General features: G+C 41.1%; 1 protein-coding gene across 2 annotated transcripts in view; it reads left to right on the top strand.

Moving 5' to 3' along the window:
* Nucleotides 1-23,286, top strand: part of Xkr9 (XK related 9) — a 28,744-nt gene extending 5,458 nt beyond the window's left edge. For both annotated transcript variants that reach the window (NM_001012229.1, XM_006237733.4), the window contains exons 3-4: nucleotides 10,399-10,619; nucleotides 22,359-23,286. In NM_001012229.1, coding sequence (NP_001012229.1) covers nucleotides 10,399-10,619; nucleotides 22,359-22,987 — 850 coding nt within the window. In that variant the 3' untranslated portion in view covers nucleotides 22,988-23,286. The remainder of the gene's footprint in view (nucleotides 1-10,398; nucleotides 10,620-22,358) is intronic.
* Nucleotides 23,287-24,654: the final 1,368 nt, after the last annotated feature.

The following is a 24,654-nucleotide window of genomic DNA, read 5'->3' as shown; positions in this document are numbered from 1 at the left end:
GTCAGCTACCAGCATGTGTCTGTTCAGTGATGTCTTGGTGACCTTCCTGTTGAATGAGAATGGGGTACTTCTGCTTCCAGCATCAGCGCGTGAGGCTCCATATGTGATTAAAGCTATAGTAGTTTCTTTTATGAACTTGGGTACCCCATATTTGGTGCATACATATTTATAGTATCATATCCTCCAGGGGAATTTTTCTGTCAATGAGAATACAGTGTCCTTCCCTATCTCTTGTGATTAGTTTTTGTTTGAAGTCTGTTTTGTCTATTAAAATGACTAAGCCTATCCTGGGGTGTTGTCTATCCTTGATGTTAAGGTGTATTTCTTGTCTGTAGCAGAGGGATAAATCCTGTTTTCTAATCCAATACATTTATCTGTGTTTTTTTTTTGTTTGAGGAACTGAGACTATTAATATTGGACATTATCAATGAGTAGTGTTGATTGGTTCCTGCTATTTTGTTGTTATGTCATGTGTTTCTTTCTCCCTGCTTTTATTTCTGTCCTGGATCTGTCAATTCTGTTGTTATCCTCATCAGACTAATGTTCTCCTTTTAGTGCCTTCTGTGGAGCTGGATTGGTAGATAGATACTGCCTAAATATGTTTTTATTGTGGAATGTTTTTCTTTCTCTGTTAATTGTGGCTGCTAGTTTTGGTGGGTATAATAGTCTTGATTGGCATCTGAAGTCTCTCAGAATTTGTAGAACATCTTCATAGGCCCTTCCACCTCTGCTGCTAGGCTTTGGGCTTTAGGGAAGTGCCAGTACACTGTTTAGGGGGTGGAAAAACACAGCATAGAATATGGGAGGCCAAAGCTCACAGGCATCCAGTTGCTGCTGGAAACTGCATGGAGTGGGAATGAAGAGTTTGGGGTCCATGGGCCTCCTAAACTCCTGGACATCTAGACACCACTGGGACACGGGGAGTTGGGAACAGTGTGGGCCAAAGGGCTAAGGATGAGCCCCAGGGCAGATGGGACAGGGATTTGCAGTTTAGCTCATTGATGAAAGTCCTTAGCTTAGCGATGATTGTCTGCAGGAGAGTTAGGCTGTGGTTCTGTAGGCAAAGGCCTTCTCTGTGCTCCCCATAGTGGTTCTTGATGAAAGAGACAGTCCATGTTTACCCATACCATTCACTGACTGTTCATCATGGAAAATGGATGCATACCAACACCTCAGAGTGGGCTTTTACAGGGAGGAATTTCAGGGTAGGGAAGCTTACTGGTTAAATCCTCTGGGTCTCTAGCTACCTCATTAACATGGAGAACTCTATTCTGGGCTAAGTGACCTATGTGGGTAGTGGGGTCATCTGTTCTGGGCTAGAAATCTGGTAGGGAGCAGGGAGATGCCTACCATCTCAGGTGGGTGCCTGGGTGTTGTGGTCTCTGAACCTACTCAACTTCACCAAGTTTCTTGGCACAGTTCACTGTCCCACAGCCCTTCTGGCTTTTAGAGTTTCTATTGAGAAGTCAGGTGTTATTCTATTTGTTCTGCCTTTATATGTTACTTGTTCTTTTTCCCTTAGAGATTTTAATCTCTTTTTTGTTGTTGTTGTTTTTGTTGTTGTCATCACTGTTGTTGTTCTGTACATTTAGTGTTTTGATTATTGTGTGTCATGGGAAATTTCTTTTCTAGTCCTATCTATTTGGTGCTCTGTGTACATCTTGTACTTTAATAGGCATTTTCTTGTTTAGTTGGGGAAGTTTTCTTCTATGATTTTTTAAAAATTTGTTTCCTTTGATGGGATTCTTCTCCTTACTTTGTAGATTTGGTCTCTTCATAATGTCCCAGATTTCCTGGATGTTTTGAGCCTGCACTTTTTCCAGATTATTATTTTCTTTGAGCTCTCAGTATCCTTTAACACCCGAGACTCTCTTTTCTATGTCTTGTACTTTGTTGGTGTCTTATCCAGTATTCTATTGGTGTGAAGAGACACCAAGATCATGACAACTCTTATAAACAAAAGCATTTAATCGCTTGCTTACAGTTTCAGAGGTTTAGTCTATCATCTTCATGGTGGGGAACATGGCAGAACACAGGCAGACCTTGTAGCTGAGAGTTCTAGATGCAGATCTCAAAGGCAGCAGGGAGAGAGAGAGAGAGAGAGAGAGAGAGAGAGAGAGAGAGAGAGAGAGAGAGAGAGAGAGAGAGAACACTGAGACTGGCTTGGGATATCACAAAGCCCACCTTAAGTGACACATTTCTTCCAACAAGGCTACACCTCTGAATCCTTCTCAAGTAGCACCACTCCCTAGTGACCAGCATTCATATATATGAACCTATGCTGGTCATTCTTATTCAAACCATCACAGTTGGCCAGATTATTTTTGGGTTTCTTGTTTGAAATCCTAACATTCTGATTTCTGTTTTTATTTCAGTTTTTTAAAAATTCTACTTCTTTGTTAAATTCCCTCTCAAGTCTTGACTTGACTTCATTCTTTTATTCAGCTGCCTGTTTTCTAACAGATGTCATTGAGGAACTGAGGAATTTAGTAATGTCCTTTCTAAGCTCCTTGAGCACATTCTTACTTGCTATTTTGAAGTCTTTGTCTTGTGTTTCTCGGCGTCTGCAGTAATAATGTTACTGTCTTCTGGTGGAGGCATTTTGTCATGGCTGTCCATGCTGTGTTTTACATTCAGGCCTAGGCATCTTGAGTTATAATGTTTGGGTTGTTTCTTGATGTTGATGTCTGGTCTTGTTATTTTTGGGTGGGCTTTTCAGTTGCTGTTGCTGTCTGTTGATCCTAGGCAAATGTTGTAGCTGTCTGGTTCCTAGAAGATAGTGCTTTGGCAAGTTGGTAGGTGACTGAAAGGAGCTGAGATGGGAGGGGGCAATAGGAAAGTGTGTGTGTAGGTTGAATTAGTACTAAGAGGGATTCTCAAGGAATAGAGGTGCTGTGGAGAGGAGACTCTTGCAGGCAGGCTGGAGAGACGGGGTGAGAGGTGCAGGGTCAGTTTGGGTCGGCACCAAGAGGTGGATTTTTCAGTGAATAGAGTCAGGGTAGGAGAAGGGACTCCTACAAGCTGGATGCTGCATGACTGAGGGTCAGACCTGAGAGACTTTAACCAACATCACCATTCTTTAGTCCAAACAGACATGCCCAGACTTTGGAGCTGAGTCATCAAGGTACAAAGGTTCTTATTTGAGCAGCACAAAGCTTGTTGCTATTGCCCTTGCTATGAGTCATCGCTGTACTGCCAGAAGTTTCCAGATTCACTAATACGGCATCTTAACTTAATAGAGCATTTTACTTTGTTTAAGAAAGGCAAAATGTGCAATGAGAAAGAAGTCTTTTGGTTTTAGGGGATCTGGCAAAACAGTACTTCGGTCAGTTCTGGAAGTTCACATTCTCATTCAGGTGAAGAGAAATAGGGTAGAGGTCAATGCTGATGTGCAAACAGATTATATGTAAACAACAGATAAGATGGGACGTGATGCAAGAGGTTCAATGAGTCATGTAGTCATACGAGGTCAAAAGACACCAGCGTTGGGCTTTAAGTGGCTTCTTTTTATATTGCTCTGTTTCATCAGCTTGCAATCTAGTGCATTTCATTAGGACATTCTCATCCATGTGTACCTTGTTCATATGCATCCACCCTTCTGCCTCCTCTCTTGTACTTCTTCCTCATCTCCTTCTTCTATGGAGTAATCTTATCCCTGTTCTTGTGACCTTTATGTGATTTGACTTCTCACACAAAGGAGAACATGTGTGATGTTTGCTTTTCCCCATCTTTTACATCCTTTTTTCTTTCTACCCTTTTCACCTTTGACCCTTTTCCCATTGAAGAGAACCCCTTCTACCTTTATGTCATATATATCTAGGATTCAGTATATTAGGCAAAATATGATACTTTTCTTCCTTGAATTTGATTCTTTCCCTTACTTTATGGTTTCAAATTCCATTTATCTTCACGTAAATGGATGGTACTACTTCATTCTTCATAGCTGAATAAAACGCCATTGCTGATATATACATTTTCTTTTGTGTATCTATATAATTTTGTGTGTGTGTGTGTGTGTGTGTGTGTGTGTGTGTGCTGTATGTGCAGTTGCGCATGTGAGCAGCTGCATACACATGTATACATGCATGTGTATGTTGGCTATCACTTTTTATCTTATTCTTTTGAGACAGAATTCTCCCTGCGTGGGAATCCATGAGGGAATCCAGGAAGCCACAATGAATCTCCTGTCTCCATCCCCAACCCTGGGGCTAAGGCACTTACTTGGCCATGCCTGGCTTTTTAGATAGGTGCTGGAATCTATCCACTGAGCCATCTCTCCAGATCCCTACACTTTCTTCACACTTTTGTTTGTTAATAGACATCTGGACTGATGTGGTAGTTTGACTGTTAATGTTTGGGGAGCTCTCCTTAATGTTTTACTTAGTGACTGCAGTGATTTAATTATTTCCAGTACTCTGTAGGTGTTCATTTACCCTGGTATCTTCACCAGCATATTTAGTTGTTTTTATTTTTTGAATTTTCCTGACAATACCATTGTACTGGCTCTACAGGGAATATTCCTGAGTTTTGAGTTACATAGACTTAATTAGCCCTTTGTACTTTAGTTGAGAACTGTCTAATTAATGCATTTATTGGTTAAGTGATCAATTGTTTCGATACTCAGTCCACTGGGTCTAATAGCAGCAATTATTGGAAAACAGGACCTCAAATGAAAGAATATATGGAGATAAATTATGCTGAGAAAGCATAATTGTCTTGGGCTTTCTATTGGATCATTGGCTCCAAAAGTGAAACAATGATCAACCAATTAGGAAGTTAAACTCAAATCTTCTTTTCCATGAAATTAACCTCAAATAAGCAAAACTTTGTATAAACTTGCCATGGGTCATTGCACGATTGCACAGAACTCCTTTGTTTCCTAGGATTATGCACTTTATACACAGCTTATTCACTTTGCTTCCCAGGGGCTCACATGCCACTGACATGGTCCAGGCACAATATCTTTCATAAGATAGGTCATGTGGGGCAGCCATCCACTTAGCAGAACGATGGTGAGGAACTCCAGTTTTCAGCTTTGGAAACTGAGCAAAGAGAGAACTTAGGAATTGGCAGAATCTGAATCTGAATCGAGATATTTTGGTGTTGTTAGGGTTTTTACTTGTCTCGGTTTTTTTCCCTGTTGCTGGGATTGAAAAATACTTCAACAAAATCAACTGAAGAGAGAATGGCTTAATTTTGGCTCACGGTCCATCACTGTGGGGAAGTTAAGGAAGTAGAAACTTGAAATAGTTGTTCACATTGCATCCACAATGTGGAACAGGAAATGGTGGATATGCATTGTGCTAATTTGTAGAGTCTAGCATCTCCCTGCCCAGGGAATAGCCCTGTCCACAGGTAAGCTGGATCTCTCTCCACTAATTATCCAAATTGAGTTAATCCACAGAAGGCATACCACAATGCCCCTCTCTCAGGTGAACCTATATTTTCTCAGAGATGCCAGACAACATTTGTCTGTCTATTATCTATTCCACTATCTATCTATCTATCTATCTATCTATCTATCTATCTATCTATCTATCTATCTACCTACCTATCCACCTACCTATCTATTGATATAGATATGGTCTCACAGTCACCCAGTCCAGGCTCAAGTGGTCCTCCTGTATATCTATGTATGTATATTTCTACTCTTAACACTGGCATCTGCTTCCTCTCTCAGTCTTTGCTGCCTGTGCTAATTAGGCTCTCTATGTACAGTTGATAATATTTATACAATTTTCATGTTTTTAAATAGTATTTAACCTACTGGTTTGTAAACCACTTCAGGAATAGCAACCCAATATTTCCTGTTGCACTAGATACTCAGTACAGACTCAGGTAAAGCTTCATAAATTAGTCCCAGGCAGTGTTGATTTTTCTTCTATGCAATACTTTCACAGTGTGGTGTTTATATTTCTAATAATTGCTTTTCTCTTGTGCTTTATTTTGCAGCTTAGTAATATAACAACTTGGCACACGTGTTGAGCTGCAAGGGCTTTCAGGATAGAGACCATTAGTTGACATTTTCTCTACCTTGGCCTCTAGCCCAAACTGAATCTAATTTATACATGTGATAGTCAAGTAGAACCGACTATTAAAATATTGAGCTTAGAGAAGTTCCAGGTAGACTTGGTTGTGAAGACAGATTCCTTTAAGCTGTGAAGAGTAGTAACAAGGAGATACACCAGTATTGTGGGAGAAGGCAGAAAGGCAATTTGTGTGAAGTCAGGTCATGGAGAACCTTAGAAGGTATGGTAAGAATTTGTGATTTTAAATGCGATGTAAACCATTGGAGCATGTTGGCTTGAGCAATGACATATGAATTATATTTAAGAAATTCAGTCTGATTTGTGAAGGAAATAGGTTATGTGAGGAACATGAATGAATCAGGGGTAGACAAGATGTCTCAGAAGCTGTCTTAGTTAGGGTTTCCATTACTATGAAGAGACACCATGACCAAGGCAAGTCTTATAAAGGCAAACATTGAATTGGGGCTGGCTTACAGGTTCAGAGGTTCAGTCCATCATCATCACAGAGAGAAGGACAGCAGCAGAGATGGTGCTGGAGGAGAAACTGAGAGCCCTACATCTTGATCTGAAGGCAGCCAAAAGAAACTGACTTTCAGGCAGCTAGGAGGAGGGTCTCAGAGCCCACCCCCATAGTGACAAACTTTCTCCAACAAGGCCACACCTCCTAATAGGGTTACTTCCCATGGGCCAAGCATATTCAAACCACCAGAGAAGGTAAAGGAGCTTGCTACAAGCTAGACAACAACTTGAGTTTGATCCTTGGAACACATCCGGTAGAAGGAGAGAACCCACTCCCCAAAGCTGTTTTGTTTTTTTTTTTTTATTAACTTGAGTATTTCTTATATACATTTCGAGTGTTATTCCCTTTCCCGGTTTCTGGGCAAACATCCCCCTCCCCCCTCCCCTTCCTTATGGGTGTTCCCCTCCCAACCCTCCCCCCATTGCCGCCCTCCCCCCATAGACTAGTTCACTGGGGGTTCAGTCTTAGCAGGACCCAGGGCTTCCCCTTCCACTGGTGCTCTTACTAGGATATTCATTGCTACCTATGGGGTCAGAGTCCAGGGTCAGTCCATGTATAGTCTTTAGGTAGTGGCTTAGTCCCTGGAAGCTCTGGTTGCTTGGCATTGTTGTACTTTTGGGGTCACGAGCCCCTTCAAGCTCTTTCAGTTCTTTCTCTGATTCCTTCAATAGGGGACCTATTCTCAGTTCAGTGGTTTGCTGCTGGCATTCGCCTCTGTATTTGCTGTATTCTGGCTGTGTCTCTCAGGAGCGATCTACATCCGGCTCCTGTTGGCCTGCACATCTTTGCTTCATCCATCTTGTCTAATTGGCTGGCTGTATATGCATGGGCCACATGTGGGGCAGGCTCTGAATGGGTGTTCCTTCAGTGTCTGTTTTAATCTTTGCCTCTCCCTTCCCTGCCAAGGGTATTCTTTTTCCTCATTTAAAGAAGGAGTGAAGCATTCACATTTTGATCATCCGTCTTGAGTTTCGTTTGTTCTAGGGATCTAGGGTAATTCAAGCATTTGGGCTAATAGCCACTTATCAATGAGTGCATACCATGTATGTCTTTCTGTGATTGGGTTAGCTCACTCAGGATGATATTTTCCAGTTCCAACCATTTGCCTACGAATTTCATAAACTCGTTGTTTTTGATAGCTGAGTAATATTCCATTGTGTAGATGTACCACATTTTCTGTATCCATTCCTCTGTTGAAGGGCATCTGGGTTCTTTCCAGTTTCTGGCTATTATAAATAAGGCTGCGATGAACATAGTGGAGCACGTGTCTCTTTTATATGTTGAGGCATCTTTTGGGTAAATGCCCAAGAGAGGTATAGCTGGATCCTCAGGCAGTTCAATGTCCAATTTTCTGAGGAACCTCCAGACTGATTTCCAGAATGGTTTTACCAGTCTGCAATCCCACCAACAATGGAGGAGTGTTCCTCTTTCTCCACATCCTCGCCAGCATCTGCTGTCACCTGAGTTTTTGATCTTAGCCAATCGCACTGGTGTGAGGTGAAATCTCAGGGTTGTTTTGATTTGCATTTCCCTTATGACTAAAGATGTTGAACATTTCTTTAGGTGTTTCTCAGCCATTCGGCATTCCTCAGCTGTGAATTCTTTGTTTAGCTCTGAACCCCATTTTTTAATAGGGTTATTTGTTTCCCTGCGGTCTAACTTCTTGAGTTCTTTGTATATTTTGGAAATAAGGCCTCTATCTGTTGTAGGATTGGTAAAGATCTTTTCCCAATCTGTTGGTTGCCGTTTTGTCCTAACCACAGTGTCCTTTGCCTTACAGAAGCTTTGCAGTTTTATGAGATCCCATTTGTCGATTCTTGATCTTAGAGCATAAGCCATTGGTGTTTTGTTCAGGAAATTTTTTCCAGTGCCCATGTGTTCCAGATGCTTCCCTAGTTTTTCTTCTATTAGTTTGAGTGTGTCTGGTTTGATGTGTAGGTCCTTGATCCACTTGGACTTAAGCCCCAAAGCTGTTTTTTGAACTCCACTTATATGCTGCGGCACAGCCTTGCTCCACAGAATAGAATCAGGAAGAATAATTATGGGCTAGTGAGATAATTTGGGTCAGGGGTCACCTGACTAATTTGGGGATGGAGTGGTATGAAGTGTTTAGAGTCTGGTTATATTTGATGTTAGAATACAGGAAATTTGGAAAGAACATTTATAGGTCTGCAAATTATCTATCTATCTATCTATCTATCTATCTATCTATCTATCTATCTATCCATCGAAGTAATGTCTTGGTTGTTTTTTACTAGCTTCAAATTGCTACTAAATAAAAATTAAACTTTTTTAAAATTATGAATTTTATCTGCAGGCTGTAGCTGGTATTTATTTAAAAGTTCTTTCAGGAGAAGGGCTTGGACAGGGTTCTTTAAGGGTCTTTGAGTGTTTTTTGTTTTGTTTTCCTTTTATATTTCTACTATGAAAAATTCTCAGAGGATCCTTGTTGATATTAGAATTTACTAAATTAAATAGGAAAGATTCCATCTCTTCTTGAGTCTTCATTTTTACAACAAGGGAGGGAAATGTTCTGTGTTGTAGTTAAGAGAAGTCAATGAACACTAAATTGGAGCTGTCTTTTGGAACACAGTAGGTAAGGATCAGAATCTGGTGTGGGGTGGTAGACTATAAGAGGAAACCTGGTAAGGTTGAGCTGGGCTTGAAGCACCAGAGACCCAGAAGGGGTGGTAGGAACTTAGCCTGCTCTTGACTCCAGTAGCTGCCACATAGCCACAGCCCCCCAAAGAGAACATTGTGGACATCAGACCATAGACAGCACTCACAAGTCCCTACTCATGTAGATAAGTTATCTCAGGCCAAGCCAATGGGAAGCACCTGCTGTCAGACCCCACCCACTCCCAAATTGTATACAAGATCCTATCCAGAAGGAATAAAGGTGTGTGAGAATTACCCCATGTCTGAGAGCATCGTTACAAGAGCTGTAACACTACCTGGGAAGAGAATACTCTCCTGGAGCATTTATCACCAGAAGCTCCCTTGAACCCTGTTTGCTCTCCAGCCCGCCCTCCGCCAGCTCAGCTCAGCACAGGCAGTGCAGTGTCTGCATGGGGCAGCAGCACTAGAGTGGCCACAGGCAGCCACAGCCACATTGGAGGTGGCAGAAGCACTTCCTCTTCCTGCTCGTGCCCTTTACCCTTTGCTAGAACCCTCCCTTCAGTCTCCGCAGATAGCCCTGGGACACAGACCCACGAGCTGGGTTTGAGCTTTAGGCTGGCCCATTACTCTCTGTATAAGTGTCAACAAATCATTTTACCCGTTTGCAGCCTTAGCCTTTCCGATTGTGAAATGAAACCAGATCTTATCTTATGGTTGTTGTGAAAATGAAGTGTTATCATATTTGCTTAGTAGACATATCACACAGACATTAAAATTTCATGAGGTCCAAATCTTAAGTGAAGTCTTTGAAGTAATTACAAAGTAATGTACTGGAAAATATGTGTGCAAAAATTCTGTATTTAAATATTACTTGAATATATACACAAATATGCACCATAAAATGTCTGAGTGCAGAAAGTTGATCTACAGACATCAAATAATAGTATGAGAAAGAAGTAATAAGGTTTGTGGCATGCTAGGAAGCCTATAGATAACAATATTGTTATTTATTGTATATTTCAAATGTATAGAAGGATTTTTGTATATTTTTACTATAAAAATAATAAATATTTCAGGTGATAGACATGTTTAACCTCATTTAAACATTGAACATATGCATGTCTTGAACATCCATGTCTCATAAATATGCATTTTATCTTTTACAAATTATTTAAAATGAACTTAATTTCTAAAAAGATATAACTGAAGAGAAATATGTTTACTTTACAGGTATTGGTTTGTCCTGAGAACAGGTTACCATGTGGTTTTCAAACACAGCCACAGGACAAGTAATTTTATGGAGGAACAAACAGATCCTCACAAAGAAGCAATAGACATGGCCACCGACTTGAGCATGCTCAGACTGTTTGAGACCTACCTGGAGGGCTGCCCACAACTCATCCTTCAGCTCTATGCCTTTCTGGAGCGTGGCCAGGCAAATTTTAGTCAATGTAAGTCTTTCCTAGTGATCTCGGTATGCCACCAAGATCTTATGACAACTGTATAAATCCCAGGTCTGCTTTCAAATTTTTTAATTCCTAAGACTTTTTGAAATGAAGTTCAGCTTGTTTCAAATATTAAGATGTGTGTAAAGATACCTCTTTCTCTCTGATTTTCATGTTCCTTCCCTTGTCTGCCCTGAAGGGAAATGGCTGCTGTCAGTTACTAGTCCGTGGGGTGCTTCAGAGAACTCGGGTAGGAATTGACTTGTTCTGCATTCCGCTGTGCATCCTGCAGAACTGTTTAAATCGGTACAGGAAACTTTCCCCATTTTTCTTCTCAAACGCACCAGCCTGTTATTTATGTTAATTTAGATTGTTTAAGGTTTTGACTCTTTATGCTATGATTCTGTTCTTATTGTTATTGTTTTTCTTTTTTATTGATTTAAAAAAATACAGTATATCCTCAGTAGTTTCCTCTTCCTATACCCCTCCTAGTATCCCCCACCCCTCTAGATCCACTTCTTTTGTCTCTCCTTAGAAAATGAATAGTCATTTAAGCGATAATAATAGAATAGAATAGAATAGAATATGATATGATAAAAAAGCCCAAGCAAATCAGAATAGGACAAAATAAACAAACAGAAGAAGAGCCCAAGAGGCAGCACAAGAAGCAGATATAGACACAGAGACTCACTAGTTTGCATATTTAGTGATATCATCATAACACAAAAACAGAAGCTGTGATATATGCACAATGGACCTATAAGGTAGGAAATAATTAAATAAGCAAACAAATAAATAAATTTTAGTTTAGTTTAAGTAGAAGTTTAATAGAAAAGAAAAAGAAAGAAAAATCCCAGACATGACGTTATGAGACAAGGAATCTCCAGCGATATCACTGAGTGCATTTCCAGTTGGCATCTATTGCTGGCCCTGCACCATGCACTTAGTTTCAGCACTGACACTCTCCTGGAGAGACTGTCACTTACATGGAGTTATCAATTGAAGAGAGCTTCTGGGTTAAGGACAGGGACATGTGTCCCTTCTCCTTCTTCATGGCTCTTTTTCTTAAGGGAAGAATTGGAAGGAAGTTAATGAGGGGGAGAGAGGGAGGGAGGGAGGAAGGGAGAGAGAGGGAGAGAGGGAGAAAGAGAGAGAGAGGGAGAGAGGGAGAGAGAGAGAGAACAATTATCTGAGAGAACAATTATCGAGCAGCAGAGAACTTGGTAAGTAAGTTTCAGTAGACATTTAGAATAAACTTATAGCTCTTAGAAAAGTCTTCCCAAAAAATTTGAATTCATAGAAAAGCATTTATGAGATCACACTCAATTAAAATTGTTTATAAGGTTTGAGTGGAATTGAGTTCATTCATGAGTTCATGCAGAGGCAGTTGAAGTCAGAGAATAAGAAGGAGCTAGAACATTAGAACAAATTGCCAGAGTTAGTTTGAGGCCAAGCAGAGAAATTCAGTCAGAAGCCAAGAGAAGCAAGTTCTTAAGAAAATAAATGATTAGAAGAAAGAAACATGTTTGGATGAACTCAGAATGAACTCGACTCCACTCAACTGAACTGACCTCTTTCTTGAGTTACTCTTAAATTGCCTCTCTTTCTTGTCTGTTCTCCTGAGAGCTGGGTGAATCTTACTTCTGACTCATTCTGTCAAATCTTTCTCTGATTCATCACTTTGTCCCTCAATTGGTGTCACTTTCAAACATGTCTGCTTCCTTTTACAAACTAACTTTACATTTATTGTTGGGGATTAAAGGTGTGCACTAAGGGTGTGTTTGCATTTCAGTCCAATCATACAGAACTAGAAGGTCTTTGGATGTGATCCCTTGCAAGAGCAATCATGTTGCTGGATTAAAATTCCTCTATACTTCATGATAAAAGTCTAAAAGAGGTTAGGAATGGATAAATCATACCTCAAAATGGTAAAGGTCATAAACAATAAACCCATAGCGAATATAACAACAACAAAAACAACAACAAAACAACAACAATAATAATAGCTGAATATATAACCTCTAAAATTGGGAAAGAGACAAGGATTTCTACTCTCATTACTTTTATTCAATAAAAATCTCAGTCCTGTTAGATAAACAAGGTAACAGAAGGACATAAAGGGATGAAAAGATGAAAAGAAGAAGTCAAAGGGTCCCTAATTGCAGACTATTATACTATACTTAAAAGACTCCAGAGAAGGTACAAAAAAATAAAGTGTTCTCAGGAAAGTTGTAGGACAAAAGTCAATGCAGAAATCAGAATCCTTCATATAGACAACAAAGAACTCTCAGAGAAAGAAATTATAGAAAAATATCTCATTTATAATAGCTCAGAGAAATAAAGTGCTTAGGAATAAACCTAATCAAGGAAGGGGAAAACTTCTATAACGAAATCTTCCAGACTAGAAACGAACAAAACAACAACAATGAAAAAACCTCCCACCAACAACAGAAAAGATGATGATGAGGTGATGATGGAATGATTTTCCATGTTCCTAACTTGACAGGCCTAATGTGGTGAAAATGACTGTGATCTACAGATTTAATGTGATTTCCATCTAAATTCCAGTGCCATATCTTACATAACTAATACAAATATTCTAAGAATTTGCGTAGATCTACAGAAGTCCACACAACAACTATCCACTGCAATAATGAAGCGAAAGAACATTGGCTGGAGTTATTACAATGCTGATCTCGAATTAAACTGTAAAGTACAAATATAGTAATAAAGACAGTTCTGTACTGCCATAAAAACAGGCAGGGTAGACCAATGGGACAGAATAGAGCATCTGGATATAAACTAGTAAGCTATGGCTGGCCAAGTTTCAACAAAGGTGTTTAAAACATGCATTAGGAAACAACAAGAAACATTCAAGAAATGGTGTTGGGTTGGCCTGTGCTCCCCAAAAACCATAGCTATCTAAATCCCCAATACCAGTCATGAGAAGCCACCTTTCCAGCTGTCAGTCAGACGGAATCAAGAGATTACCCAAACGATACAGTCTATTGATGTTGTCCTTGGCTAAACTCTATTGCTGAAGACACCATATATATTAGACAAAAACCCAGGAGGATCTGGCTTGACAGCCCGCCAGCCCCACAAGAATTAGCTTTCTTAGTACTGGAACTCATTATGCAAGTTTCCAAGAGAGAAAAGCAATCAACGATTCTACTCAGTTGTAACACCTATGAACCACAACAACTAGGATTGCAGGCATGAACGTAAGGGTGAAGCTGTGATATCTTGGTGGTAACCAACAGTTCTTTAATTGGACTTGAGGATAGCTTAACAGGAGGAGAATCACATGTTTGTATCTAGTTAACTTTGAGGACTGGAGAGGTCAGGGACTTTTGATGAGGACTTACTACTGGCACATCACAAAGACATTGTCATTCCTAACAGTGTTTTAACATTTATCTGGTGGTGGCTAAACCTCTTCTGGGAAAGGTGCATGAGTGTAATGCAGATGGTTCTCCTTATGGCAAGGCCTGAGGAGTTTGGTCCCCACATGACAAAGACCTGGGGAGATATTTGTGCAGAATCTCCCAGCCTTTCCTGAGGGAATGCTTAGTTTGCTTTTGTCTTGTATTAGCATTTTTGGTTTTGCAATGGGAAAATGAAACTCCTCATCAAAGAAACTTCTCTTTGCAATAGATAGATTGTTACCAAAAACTATAACCTTGTTATAGAAGAAGTGATTGTGAGATACCCAGCCCCAGTTGAGACATCTACAATGTAACTCCCAAGGAACACTGCAGAAGATTGTGAGAACCAGAGGTCCAGGAAATCTGCTGTGAGATGTACTTCTTATCAATGACAGAAACAGTTTCAACCACAACACCTCACCCATATGACTACCTAAACAAAACCTAAAGAAGTGTAACACCAACAGACATGTTAACATGGAAGGAGGAAATCTCAAAGGGCCCATCCACAGCAAAGAACTGCAGGAAGTAAGGAATTCTGAGACTGGGAGAAATAGTCTTTCCTAGGGATGGGCCCCCTACTTGGTTATCTAACACCAAATGGTCAGTCCTGAATTCATATACATATACGAAACTCTAAATGGACAGGTTATATTTATATATTTGTGTGTGTGTGTGTGTGTGTGTGTGTGTGTGTGTAACAGTAATGGTTAAAGAAAAAAAAAGCCAAGATTACAAGGGAACAAGGGACAGGGTATATGGGGGTATTGGGGGAAGGAAAGGAAAGCAGAAAGTGATATATATTTATTAAAAAGTAAAAATATATAATAATTTTAATTACAAGAAATGGTACGACAAAATTGCATATTCACCTGCAGAAGAATGAAATTGAATCCTTGTACAGAAAAATCAATTCAATGTAGAGCAAAGACTGTAATTTGAAAACTGCAATGTTGAAACTGCTAGAGGGAAATGGGATGGTGCAGTCAAGAACTTTCTGAACAAAACTTGGGTGGCACAGGAACCGGCCTCTAGAACCAACACAGACCTATATATACAGCAAAGAAGCTGTCCACAGAGTGAACAGCCCACAGATTGGGAGGAAAAAAACCTTTAACTGCTGTTGTTCAGACAAAGGGCTAATATACAGAATTTACAAAGAGCTGTAAAAGTTATTCACCAAATTTCCATAGTTTCTGTTAGAAAATGGGCTAATGGAATTGACGAACAGCCATCAGCGAAACGAGCACAGATTTCCATTTTGCATCTTTTCTTTTTGTTATTGTTGTTGTTTGGTCAGTTCGAAGCAGGGTTTTCCTGTGTAGGCCTGGCTGTTCTGGAACTTGCTCTGTATGTCCTATTGCTAAAGACACCATACACTTTAGACAAAAGACCTGGAAGACCTAGGCTGGTTCTGCTTGCCTCTGCCTCCTAAGAGCTGCATTTAAAGCCATGTTACCATCATGTTAGGGTCCCAGTAAGTATCTTGGAAAGTATTCAACATTCTTATCCATCAGGGAAATTTAAGTTAAATTGACTTTGAGATTTCATCTCACCCAAGTCAAGTGGCTATCACAGATGCTGATGAGAAGATGGTAAAAAGAGGTACATTCTAGGAGACATCAATACAGAGGTAGCTAAGAAAATTTAAAATAGACATACCATATGGGTCACCCAGCCATATATGCAAAGAACTCCATTTCCTAACAGGGAGATACTGACACTGCCATGTTTATTATTGCTCTATTGTGAACATCAAGGAAATGGGCCCACACTAGGTCTTCATCCACAGATGAATAGCTAAGGAAAGTGCGGTATGTATATACTATGGAATTTTACTTATTTATAAATAAAATGAAATTATGAAATGCAGGAAAGTGGATGAATATGGAAAGTATGATAGTAAATGAGATGACCCAAACTCAGACAAAACCACGTGCTCCCTGTCTAGGCAGGTTCTACCTTGTAAGGTATGCAAGTATGCACATGAATGGATGTAAATGTGACCAACGCATAGACAGAGGGAGACGAGATCAACACAAGTTATTAAAAAGCATCTGAGGTGTTGTGTCAGGAAGCATTTGTGAACCCAAAAGACCACCAAGCAGCCGTTTCCGGTGTGATAGCGTTAGGGCCTTCTTATTACAAGCTGGGCCTTGGGCTCTCCTCCATCTCAGCTGACACAGCAGGACAGGAAGGGAAGGCAGAGTAGCCTCTGACACTCTGCAGGACAAGGATTTAGAGGAAATGGAAGTAAGCGAGGGGGGTCCATCCTGGCAAGTATGTAACTGAATCCTAGTGCAAGCAGACAGCTTCAGATGCTCTGAAGCAAGATGAAACAATCACAAAAGATCTGAAAATACATCTGAAACAATCCGACTAATCTTTGATTGACTGTTGCTAGGAAGTAGCTAGGGAGCGAGTCTGGGGTGTGGGCTAAGGACAAGCCATGCTGGTGCTGGGTGCAACTTAATTCTGCTGCAGGCCAAGTTCTCAGACTTTTTTTCTTTCTTTAAGATGGAGGCCTGCTTTAAAATGGAGTAGGTTTGGCCTCTCATTTCCCCCTTTCTTTGGTAGCTAGAAGGCCAATCATGGGACTTCCTGAAGCTTTTAGGCTTTGTTTGGAGGGACTGGTAGTATAGCTAATCTCATGAAAACAGTAACAGGGCTATGTCTTTATGACTCGGTTAACTCAGGCCTGGATGTATTGGTGACTGGAAAGGACTGGATCATTATATTTTAGAGGGGTCCGGTTGTCATTGTCCGGTCCTTGTGGTGTCTGGGGCTTGGTGGGGTCCCGTCAGTGGAAGACAGGGGGACCCACTGGTCTGGGTCATCATCAACTGTAAACAAGTCTGTGCTTTTGTGTTGTAATACTGACAGCCTCCAGGGTGAGGGGAGCGACCCTTTTAATGAGGCTCTAACGACCCCTGGCTGGAGGAGGACCTGCTTTAGAGAATATGAAGTTTAGGGCAAACATGTTTCTGAGCCCATTGGACACCTTTGCGACCTCAAACTCAGCAATGATCTTTGCTTGTATGTTAAGAAAAATGGGGGGAGGGTATTCCAAACATGATTTTAAAAGGGGTGAGTCCCTTCTCTAAGGGGAGCTTTATGTCCAGTAGAGAGTGAAGGGAAGGGGAATTGCTCAGTCACTGTGACTTTCTTAGGTCAATTTAGTTAAGGTCTCTTTTAGGGTTTTGTTCATTGTCCCCATCTCTCCTGAACGCTGGGATCTCTATGTGCAATAAAGTTTCTAACTAAACTCTAGAATATTTGGCCAGTCTCTGATTTACCTGGGATACAAAAGCTGTTCTATTACCTGACCCTATCATCTGAGGACATCTATACTTGGTCGTCTGTGCTCTAAGAGGCTCTTTGTCACTGTGGATGTAGTTTTATGTTTAGCGGGGAAAGCCTTAGTCCAACCTGAAAAGGTATCTATAGACATCTGTGAATATTTATATTTTAATTTTTCTGGCTTCAACTCTGTGAAGTCTGTCTCTCTCTAGACTGGGCTTTGCCCCTCTGATCCTATGGCTGGGGTTCTTCTTGTTAGTTACTGCATTAGTTAGCTGGCGGACTACAAAGTTCTTGACAACCTCAGTTATCTTGAGTTGACATCTCTAATCTTGATCTCAATGTCTGTAGTTTCCAAACACCCCCATGGGAGGAGTGGTAGATCTTCTGAAGTATATGCAGTCTTATTTCTTCTGGCACGATGGGTTTGTAGTCTGCTGTTTTCTACTACTGCTGTAATGTTGGGACACAGGCAAATTTCTACCCCAGATTAGCTCATCTTTTGAATATTTAGGGTGGTCAGACCCCAGGGAAGTCAAGGGGTGACAGGTCTGATTTCTAGGGCAGTGTGATAGTCTGCTTGATCTGTCTTATTATTGCCCTCTGAAAGTTGTTTTTTTTTTCTTCTGGTGTCTCAAGTAGTGAATGATGGTCAGCTTCTTAGAGTCCTTAGGGGGGGAAATATATATATATATATATATATATATATATATATATATATGTATTTTATTCTGTCATCAGAACACCTTTCTTCCTATTAATAGCCCCATGGATGTAAATAGCTATCAGTTTTGTCTTTGTTTTTGTTTTTTTTTCTTTTTTTGTTTGTTTTTGTTTTATTTTGTTTTTTGTGCTCTAATGCCTTGGTTAGAGCTATTAGGTCAGCTTTTTGGGCTGGCATTCTTGTCAGGAGTGGTTCTGCCCATATGATCTTGGTGTTTGAGACCACCACTGTCCCAGCATACCTTGTCCATCCTGAATAAGGCTGTCTGAGAATCTGGTCTGGTCCCATTGATATAGGCCAAACTGTCCAAGCAATCATGAAGTGGCGTATCAATGTCTGGGTCAGGCGTCAGGGCAGCTGGGTTTAGGTCATCCTAGGGGGCAGGTGGGGTCAAGAGGATAGCATGGTAATGAGCCATTCTGGCATCGGTGGTGGTCAGGCTTTGGCCCAGTGACAGTGTCAGCATCCTTAACCAGAAGGCCATCACAGTGATAATATAGAAACAGGGGGGCCAACTTCTGGCAACTGGGTCTAATTTCTTTGACAGGTAGGCCGTTGGCTGGTGCCAGGGCCTAGATCTCTCATCCATGAGGAGATGGACTTAGTCACTTTTGGCAACCCCAAAGCTGATGTAGAAATTTTTTTTGGCCCCCCGATCTAGGAAGGTCACCTGTGGTTGGCAGAGTAGGCCCTTTTTAGCAGAGGATCAATAATTTAATATTTTCAAGGTCTCTAAGAGGTCCTGGTTTTTTCTTTAGACATTTTTGTTTGGTTTTGTTGTCACCAAGAGATCATTTCTAAACTGTAAATTTTATTATCCCTAAGGAAGCTGGTGATTTTTTTCTCTATGTTTAGGCTTATCCTGGGTATCTTTTAAGACCATAGTTTGAATAGCCTCCCCCCATCCCCTACCTGGGGCAGTTTCTGACCCAGGGTCCCTCTTTTTATAATAATAATTGTTTTTTTTTCTAAGTGGGAGCATTTTGGGCCCTTAGGGCCCATATATATATATATATATATATATACATATATATATATACACATATATACATAGATATACATATATACACACATATATATGTATATATACATATATATACACATATATACATATATGTATCTATCTATCTATATATACACACACACACACACACATATATGTTTGTAGATGTCATTTGTTTTAGACATGTCTTATACAGGTAGACCATTGGCCCAGCACCAGGACCAGAATAAGTATATAGATTTCTAGAAGCCATTTGTTTGGATGTCTCTTACAGTCTTCTGGTTTGTCCGTGGCCGCTAACAGGATCTTTCTCAGATCATGAGTCTGTTTCTTTGTGCTCTTTTACCTGTCTTTTTTCCCCTATTCTTCTGTCAATATTAAGCACCTTTTCTGCCATTATCTTTTAGATTCTTTTTTCTTAGTCCTTGAACCTTTGGAGTTTCCTGATGTCTGGTGTTGTCTCGTTAATGAAGGTTAGAGCTATTTCTTTCTTCGCTTGTCTTTGGCCAAATTAGTGGCCTTCTTACAGCCGCTCTGAGACCAGAGCCTGGCAGATTTAAGAGGCTCTCTATCTTTAGTGGTGTTGAAGTCCCAATCTGGGTGGTTAAGTAAAGCCAGGAACAATAGCTGCTGTGTGAGTTCCCCGGTGGGGCCAGGAACCAGTTTTCTGGCCTCTGTGGTGAAGAGAACTTGTAAGAGCTTTTCGAAATCATCTCAAGTAGGCAGATGGGTGAAGAGGACTGTCTCTAAGAGAGTTATCAAGTCTTGAGGGTTGCCTGAAAGACGGAGACTTCTGAGCTCTCTAGTTAAAAACGTCACTAGTAGCAACGGGCCAATAGTGATGAGGTTGGTTTCTCAACCACACAAGGGCAGTACCAGACAGACTCAGGCTCGGAAAAGCCAATCTTATCTATGCTTTATCTTTGGGCAGAGGGACTTGGGGTGGGGTGGGGTGGGGTGGGGATGAGGCAGAGCCTGGAAGAATTTAGTCTGTAGCCCTCCTGGGTTGCCTGCCATCCCAACACAGTATATTGTCTTGATTATTAAGGCTCTGGGTAGGTGGCTACACTGAGTGCCCCAAGGCACAAGGAAGGGAGTGGTTTTCAGCGGGCGGAGACTACATCTGTTCTGACAGTGAGAGAGCCCTTCTCCTGGCACGAAGGGTAACCATTCATTGAGCAAAATAAGTGGCCCTGAGGCTGTTCTAAGGTCCAGTGAGGGAGATATCTGTCCCCTGGGGGCCTCTACCTGCCCAGTGCTCTCTGGAAGCTGCTCTCTCCACTCCGGATGGATGGATGGATCGTACCTGGGAAGTAGACTGTGAGAGTCAGCCGTTTCACTAAAGGACTGAAGTATTCTTAGGCGACCCTTCCATTGAAAACATGGCATTATATAAGATACTTAAAAACCTTTCCTAAATGCCAAATATCGGATGCAACATATGGAAGAGTCCTGAAAGTGGGAATGCCCTGGGACTGACCAGGATTCACAAGGCGTTTGTACCCTGAGGGCTTTTCTGAGTCTCACACATATGATATTCAGTTTTGGTGACTTCCTAGAGTATGGAAGACAGAACTCAAGTGTGAAGGAAGGCAAATGTTAATTACAGGAAGTATGAAATGCTCTAAAAGAAGACAATATAGTTACTGAGAGGTTAAAAGACAAGGCTCAAACCGATACAAGCCCTACTGACATAGTTGTGATAAAGTGAACACTGAGGATTTTTTACCAAACACCATTTTGTTTCTCTTTTGGAGAGTTGGATGAAGAGGGACTGGAGGAAAACTGCGTTTCTGTGTGCCACCTTTTCCTTTTTTCTGAATGGAAAGTGGGTGAGCAGTATCCACTTGGGATAAACTCAGACTGTGTTTTGTGTAGAATTATGACAGTGCGTGCCAGAGGGACAGCTAGGGGAGCTCCGAGGGAAGTCTTCTGGGGGTTGTAGCTCAGTGTCAAGGGAGCTAGAGCAAGGGACTTCTGGGTTCTTTAAGATTTGTAGAACTTAAAAAAAAAAGATTTGTAGAACTTTTTAAACCATGTGTATACGTTAATTTGGTGGAGATTAAAGCCAGGCATGGCAGTGTACACTTGTAATCCCAGCACTCAGGAGCTGGAGGCACACAGTTTACCGTGAGTTTAAACTATGCTGGACTACATAGTGAGATCTGTCTCACAAAACAAAACAAAACAAATCCATGCAAATAAATGCCCCAGTATAAAAATACATCACATGGGCAGGAAAGATGGGTTAGCAGTTAAGAGCACTTACTGCTCTTACCCAGGGTCCAGGTTCACATTCTAGAAGCCATGTGATCATCCCTAACTCTAGTTCCAGGAGATCCAATGCCCTCTTCTGGCCTCCACAGGCACCAGGCACATGTAGGCAAAACAGTCATCGATACAAGATTGAAAACATAAAAAAAAGCAAAAAACGAAAACTAGACAATTTAGGAGAAGTATTATAATTAAAGAGTAGGAGAAAAGTTAAGTCAAGATCCTGAGTGTTTTGTGCCAAAATCAAGAGAGGAGAAAGATGTTTGTAAGGAGATTCATCAAGAGACATCACTGGAGATCTGGCTGTGCACATGACCTCAGATACTGCATACACAAAGGGACTCATACTCTATTCTCTGCGACTCTCTTTCTGGTTTCCCTTATATTTGCTTCCCTTTTTAAACCATCCTCTGCTTTGACAGTGAGGTAGCAATGACTTGTATTTCCAGAACAGTAATGACCTTTCGCTCTGCGCTGGGACAAAATAGGTAATGGTGCCAAACCTGTGGAGCTTTGTGAATTTCAGAGCCTGTTTGGTCATGTGACTCAGGGTCTGTGAGTTCTGAAAAGTTATTTTGTCAATGATTTACACTTATAAATTTTCTTTTTAACTGTCTCGTTATCCATTAAGCTATCTCCCAGTGGATTAGGTATGGGAATAAGGTTAAAGCCAAAGAGTGTAGAAAACCAAGACGTACAATTGTAGTGTTTAGTCAAAGTATTATTTACTGAATCTATTCAGGATAATTCTAAAGTAGTATGACACAGTTGATTAGCACACCAACAAATCTCAGACCCATCACTTTCCAGCCTGACGAGTGTCGAATAATATATTTCTTCAAACCTCAGCTGCACTAGTACAATGTGGGAATCTCGAAGAGTTAGTCACATAAGCTACCTGATATGTTGGTGTGTGTTTACACTGTACAGCATGCACGGCACACGCTACTTTACTATTACTGTTACTAAGATCACTGTCCCCACTCCTAAACCAATGTGTCTTTTTTCTTTTGTAGACATGGTCATCATGGTTTCCTGCTGTGCTATTTCTTGGTCAACTGTCGACTATCAAATAGCTTTAAGAAAATCATTGCCTGATAAAAATCTCCTCAGAGGATTCTGGCCCAAGCTCACGTATCTCTTCTACAAGTTGTTTACCTTGTTATCCTGGATGCTGAGTGTTGTACTTCTGCTCTTTGTGGATGTGAGGACTGTTCTGCTTCTGCTCTTATTTCTGTGGACTGTAGGCTTCATATGGGCATTTATAAATCACACTCAGTTTTGCAATTCTCTAAGTATGGAGTTCTTATACAGGCTGGTGGTTGGATTCATCCTTGTGTTCACGTTTTTTAATATCAAGGGGCAGAATACCAAATGTCCAATGTCTTGCTATTACACTGTAAGGGTGCTTGGCACCCTGGGAATCTTGACTGTGTTCTGGATTTACCCTCTCTCTATTTTTAACTCTGACTATTTTATCCCTATCAGTGCCACCATCGTTCTCTCTCTTCTATTTGGGATTATTTTTCTTGGTGTGTATTATGGAACTTATCACCCAAATATAAATGCAGGGACACAACACGACGAACCTGATGGAAAAGCACCTCAGAGAGATTGTAGAATAAGATATTTTCTAATGGACTAAGTTGTGAATTTATGAGAAATGTCTTTTTTTTTTCATTGCCTAGTAAAGAAAATGTCTGTCATATGTACATGCTGTTACTTAGTTTGTCACTTCTGACTTGAAATGAGTTATGGTACATGGTGAATGAGAAGATAATATTTTAAGGATTAAAATAATTTCTTCTTTGTGTTGCCAAGGATTAGGCCCTGTGCATGTTATCCCACCACTGAGTTGCAACCCCAGCCATCTCGCTGGTTTCAAAAGTCTTGAGTATTGAGGTAGTTACTATTCCATCAAGCGAATAAACAGTGAGGCCCATAGTGAGCTTCTCTCCAGCTTTGTCCTCATCGTTCCTAGGACCACTGTCCCCATTGTGGACAACTGCAAGAGGAGGGAAGGACTAGAGCATCTTGTTTCCCCCACCTCTACTCTCTTCAGTCAGCACAGGGCTTTTGAGTTGGAACCGGGGTGATAAAGGGATGGAGGACTATGAAAGCAAACTCTTAGGGTACCCTTACACGAACTTCCTAACTGAGAGACCCAAAGCAGAATCTTAGAAGACTGAAAATTCATTGTTTACTGATTGTACAGTGCTATAGACACATTTTAATGAGTATAGAGTAATTATACACAACAATGGATGTCATTATGTCATACATGACATTATATACTTCAGTCATATTCACCCTGCTTCCTTTCTTGCTCCACCCCTAGTCCTGCTGACCCATCCTTCCCACCTAGCTCCCCTACTTTCACATCTCAGTTTTTGATTCTAAAGCTCAATGAGTTTCAATGTGGTTGTTTACGTGAGCATTGGCAATTTATGTCTCTCTCTTCTAATCAACCATTGACTGACTGTAAATCTTTAGTGGGTCTGGGCCTCTCCACTCTCTCTCCTCACTCCATGACATTGCTGATGGTCTCAGTTTCCTGTAGATAGTTGTGAGTTCAATACATCAGCCACATAACTCCTGAAAGTGAACATTCCACCTCACCCCACTACCCCGCCCCCACCTGCAGCTCTTCCATTCCTTCTGACCCTTCTTTCAGGCTGGTCCCTGAGCCTTGGAGGGGTGACACTGATGTCCCATTACAGCTGGGTACTCAACAGTCATTCATTCTCAGTACTTGACCAGTTATCTGTCTTGGCAGTCACCAGCGAGCACTGCATAAAGAAGCTTCTCTGAGGAAAGCTGATTGCAGCGACGAACTATCAACATGGGCATTTGGAAGGTGACTGACTGATGGGCACAGCACACCTATGGACTGAGATAGCAGTTGCAGCTTCCTTAGGGGCTACCATGTGCCCCAGCTGCAGGCTTGTAACTGGGCTTCCAAAACCAGCTGTGTAATCCCTCTTGTGGAACACGGATCAAATCTTCTTGATATAATATGTCTTTAGTATCTCTGAGAAGTAGTTTTGACTCAGATTTTTCCATTAATTTGGTCACTTTACATCTCAATCACAGTCCCCCTTTCCTCCCATTCCTCCCCCACAAGCCCCTCCCCTTTGCCCTCTCTTCTCTGAGGAGAAGGCTCCTGTTTACCAACCCCCTGTGGCACATTAACTCACTGCAGGACTAGGCACATCTCTCTCACTAAGGCCAGACAAGGCAGCCCAGTTAGGGGACACAATCCACAGGCCAGCAACAGAGTCAGGGGGAGCCCCTGCTCCAGTTATTGAGGGA

Source organism: Rattus norvegicus, chromosome 5 (genome assembly GCF_036323735.1).
Source record: "Rattus norvegicus strain BN/NHsdMcwi chromosome 5, GRCr8, whole genome shotgun sequence".
NCBI lineage: Eukaryota > Metazoa > Chordata > Mammalia > Rodentia > Muridae > Rattus > Rattus norvegicus.
The sequence above is the reverse complement of the archived record's forward strand: the minus strand, read 5'-3'. Positions and strand labels throughout refer to the sequence as shown.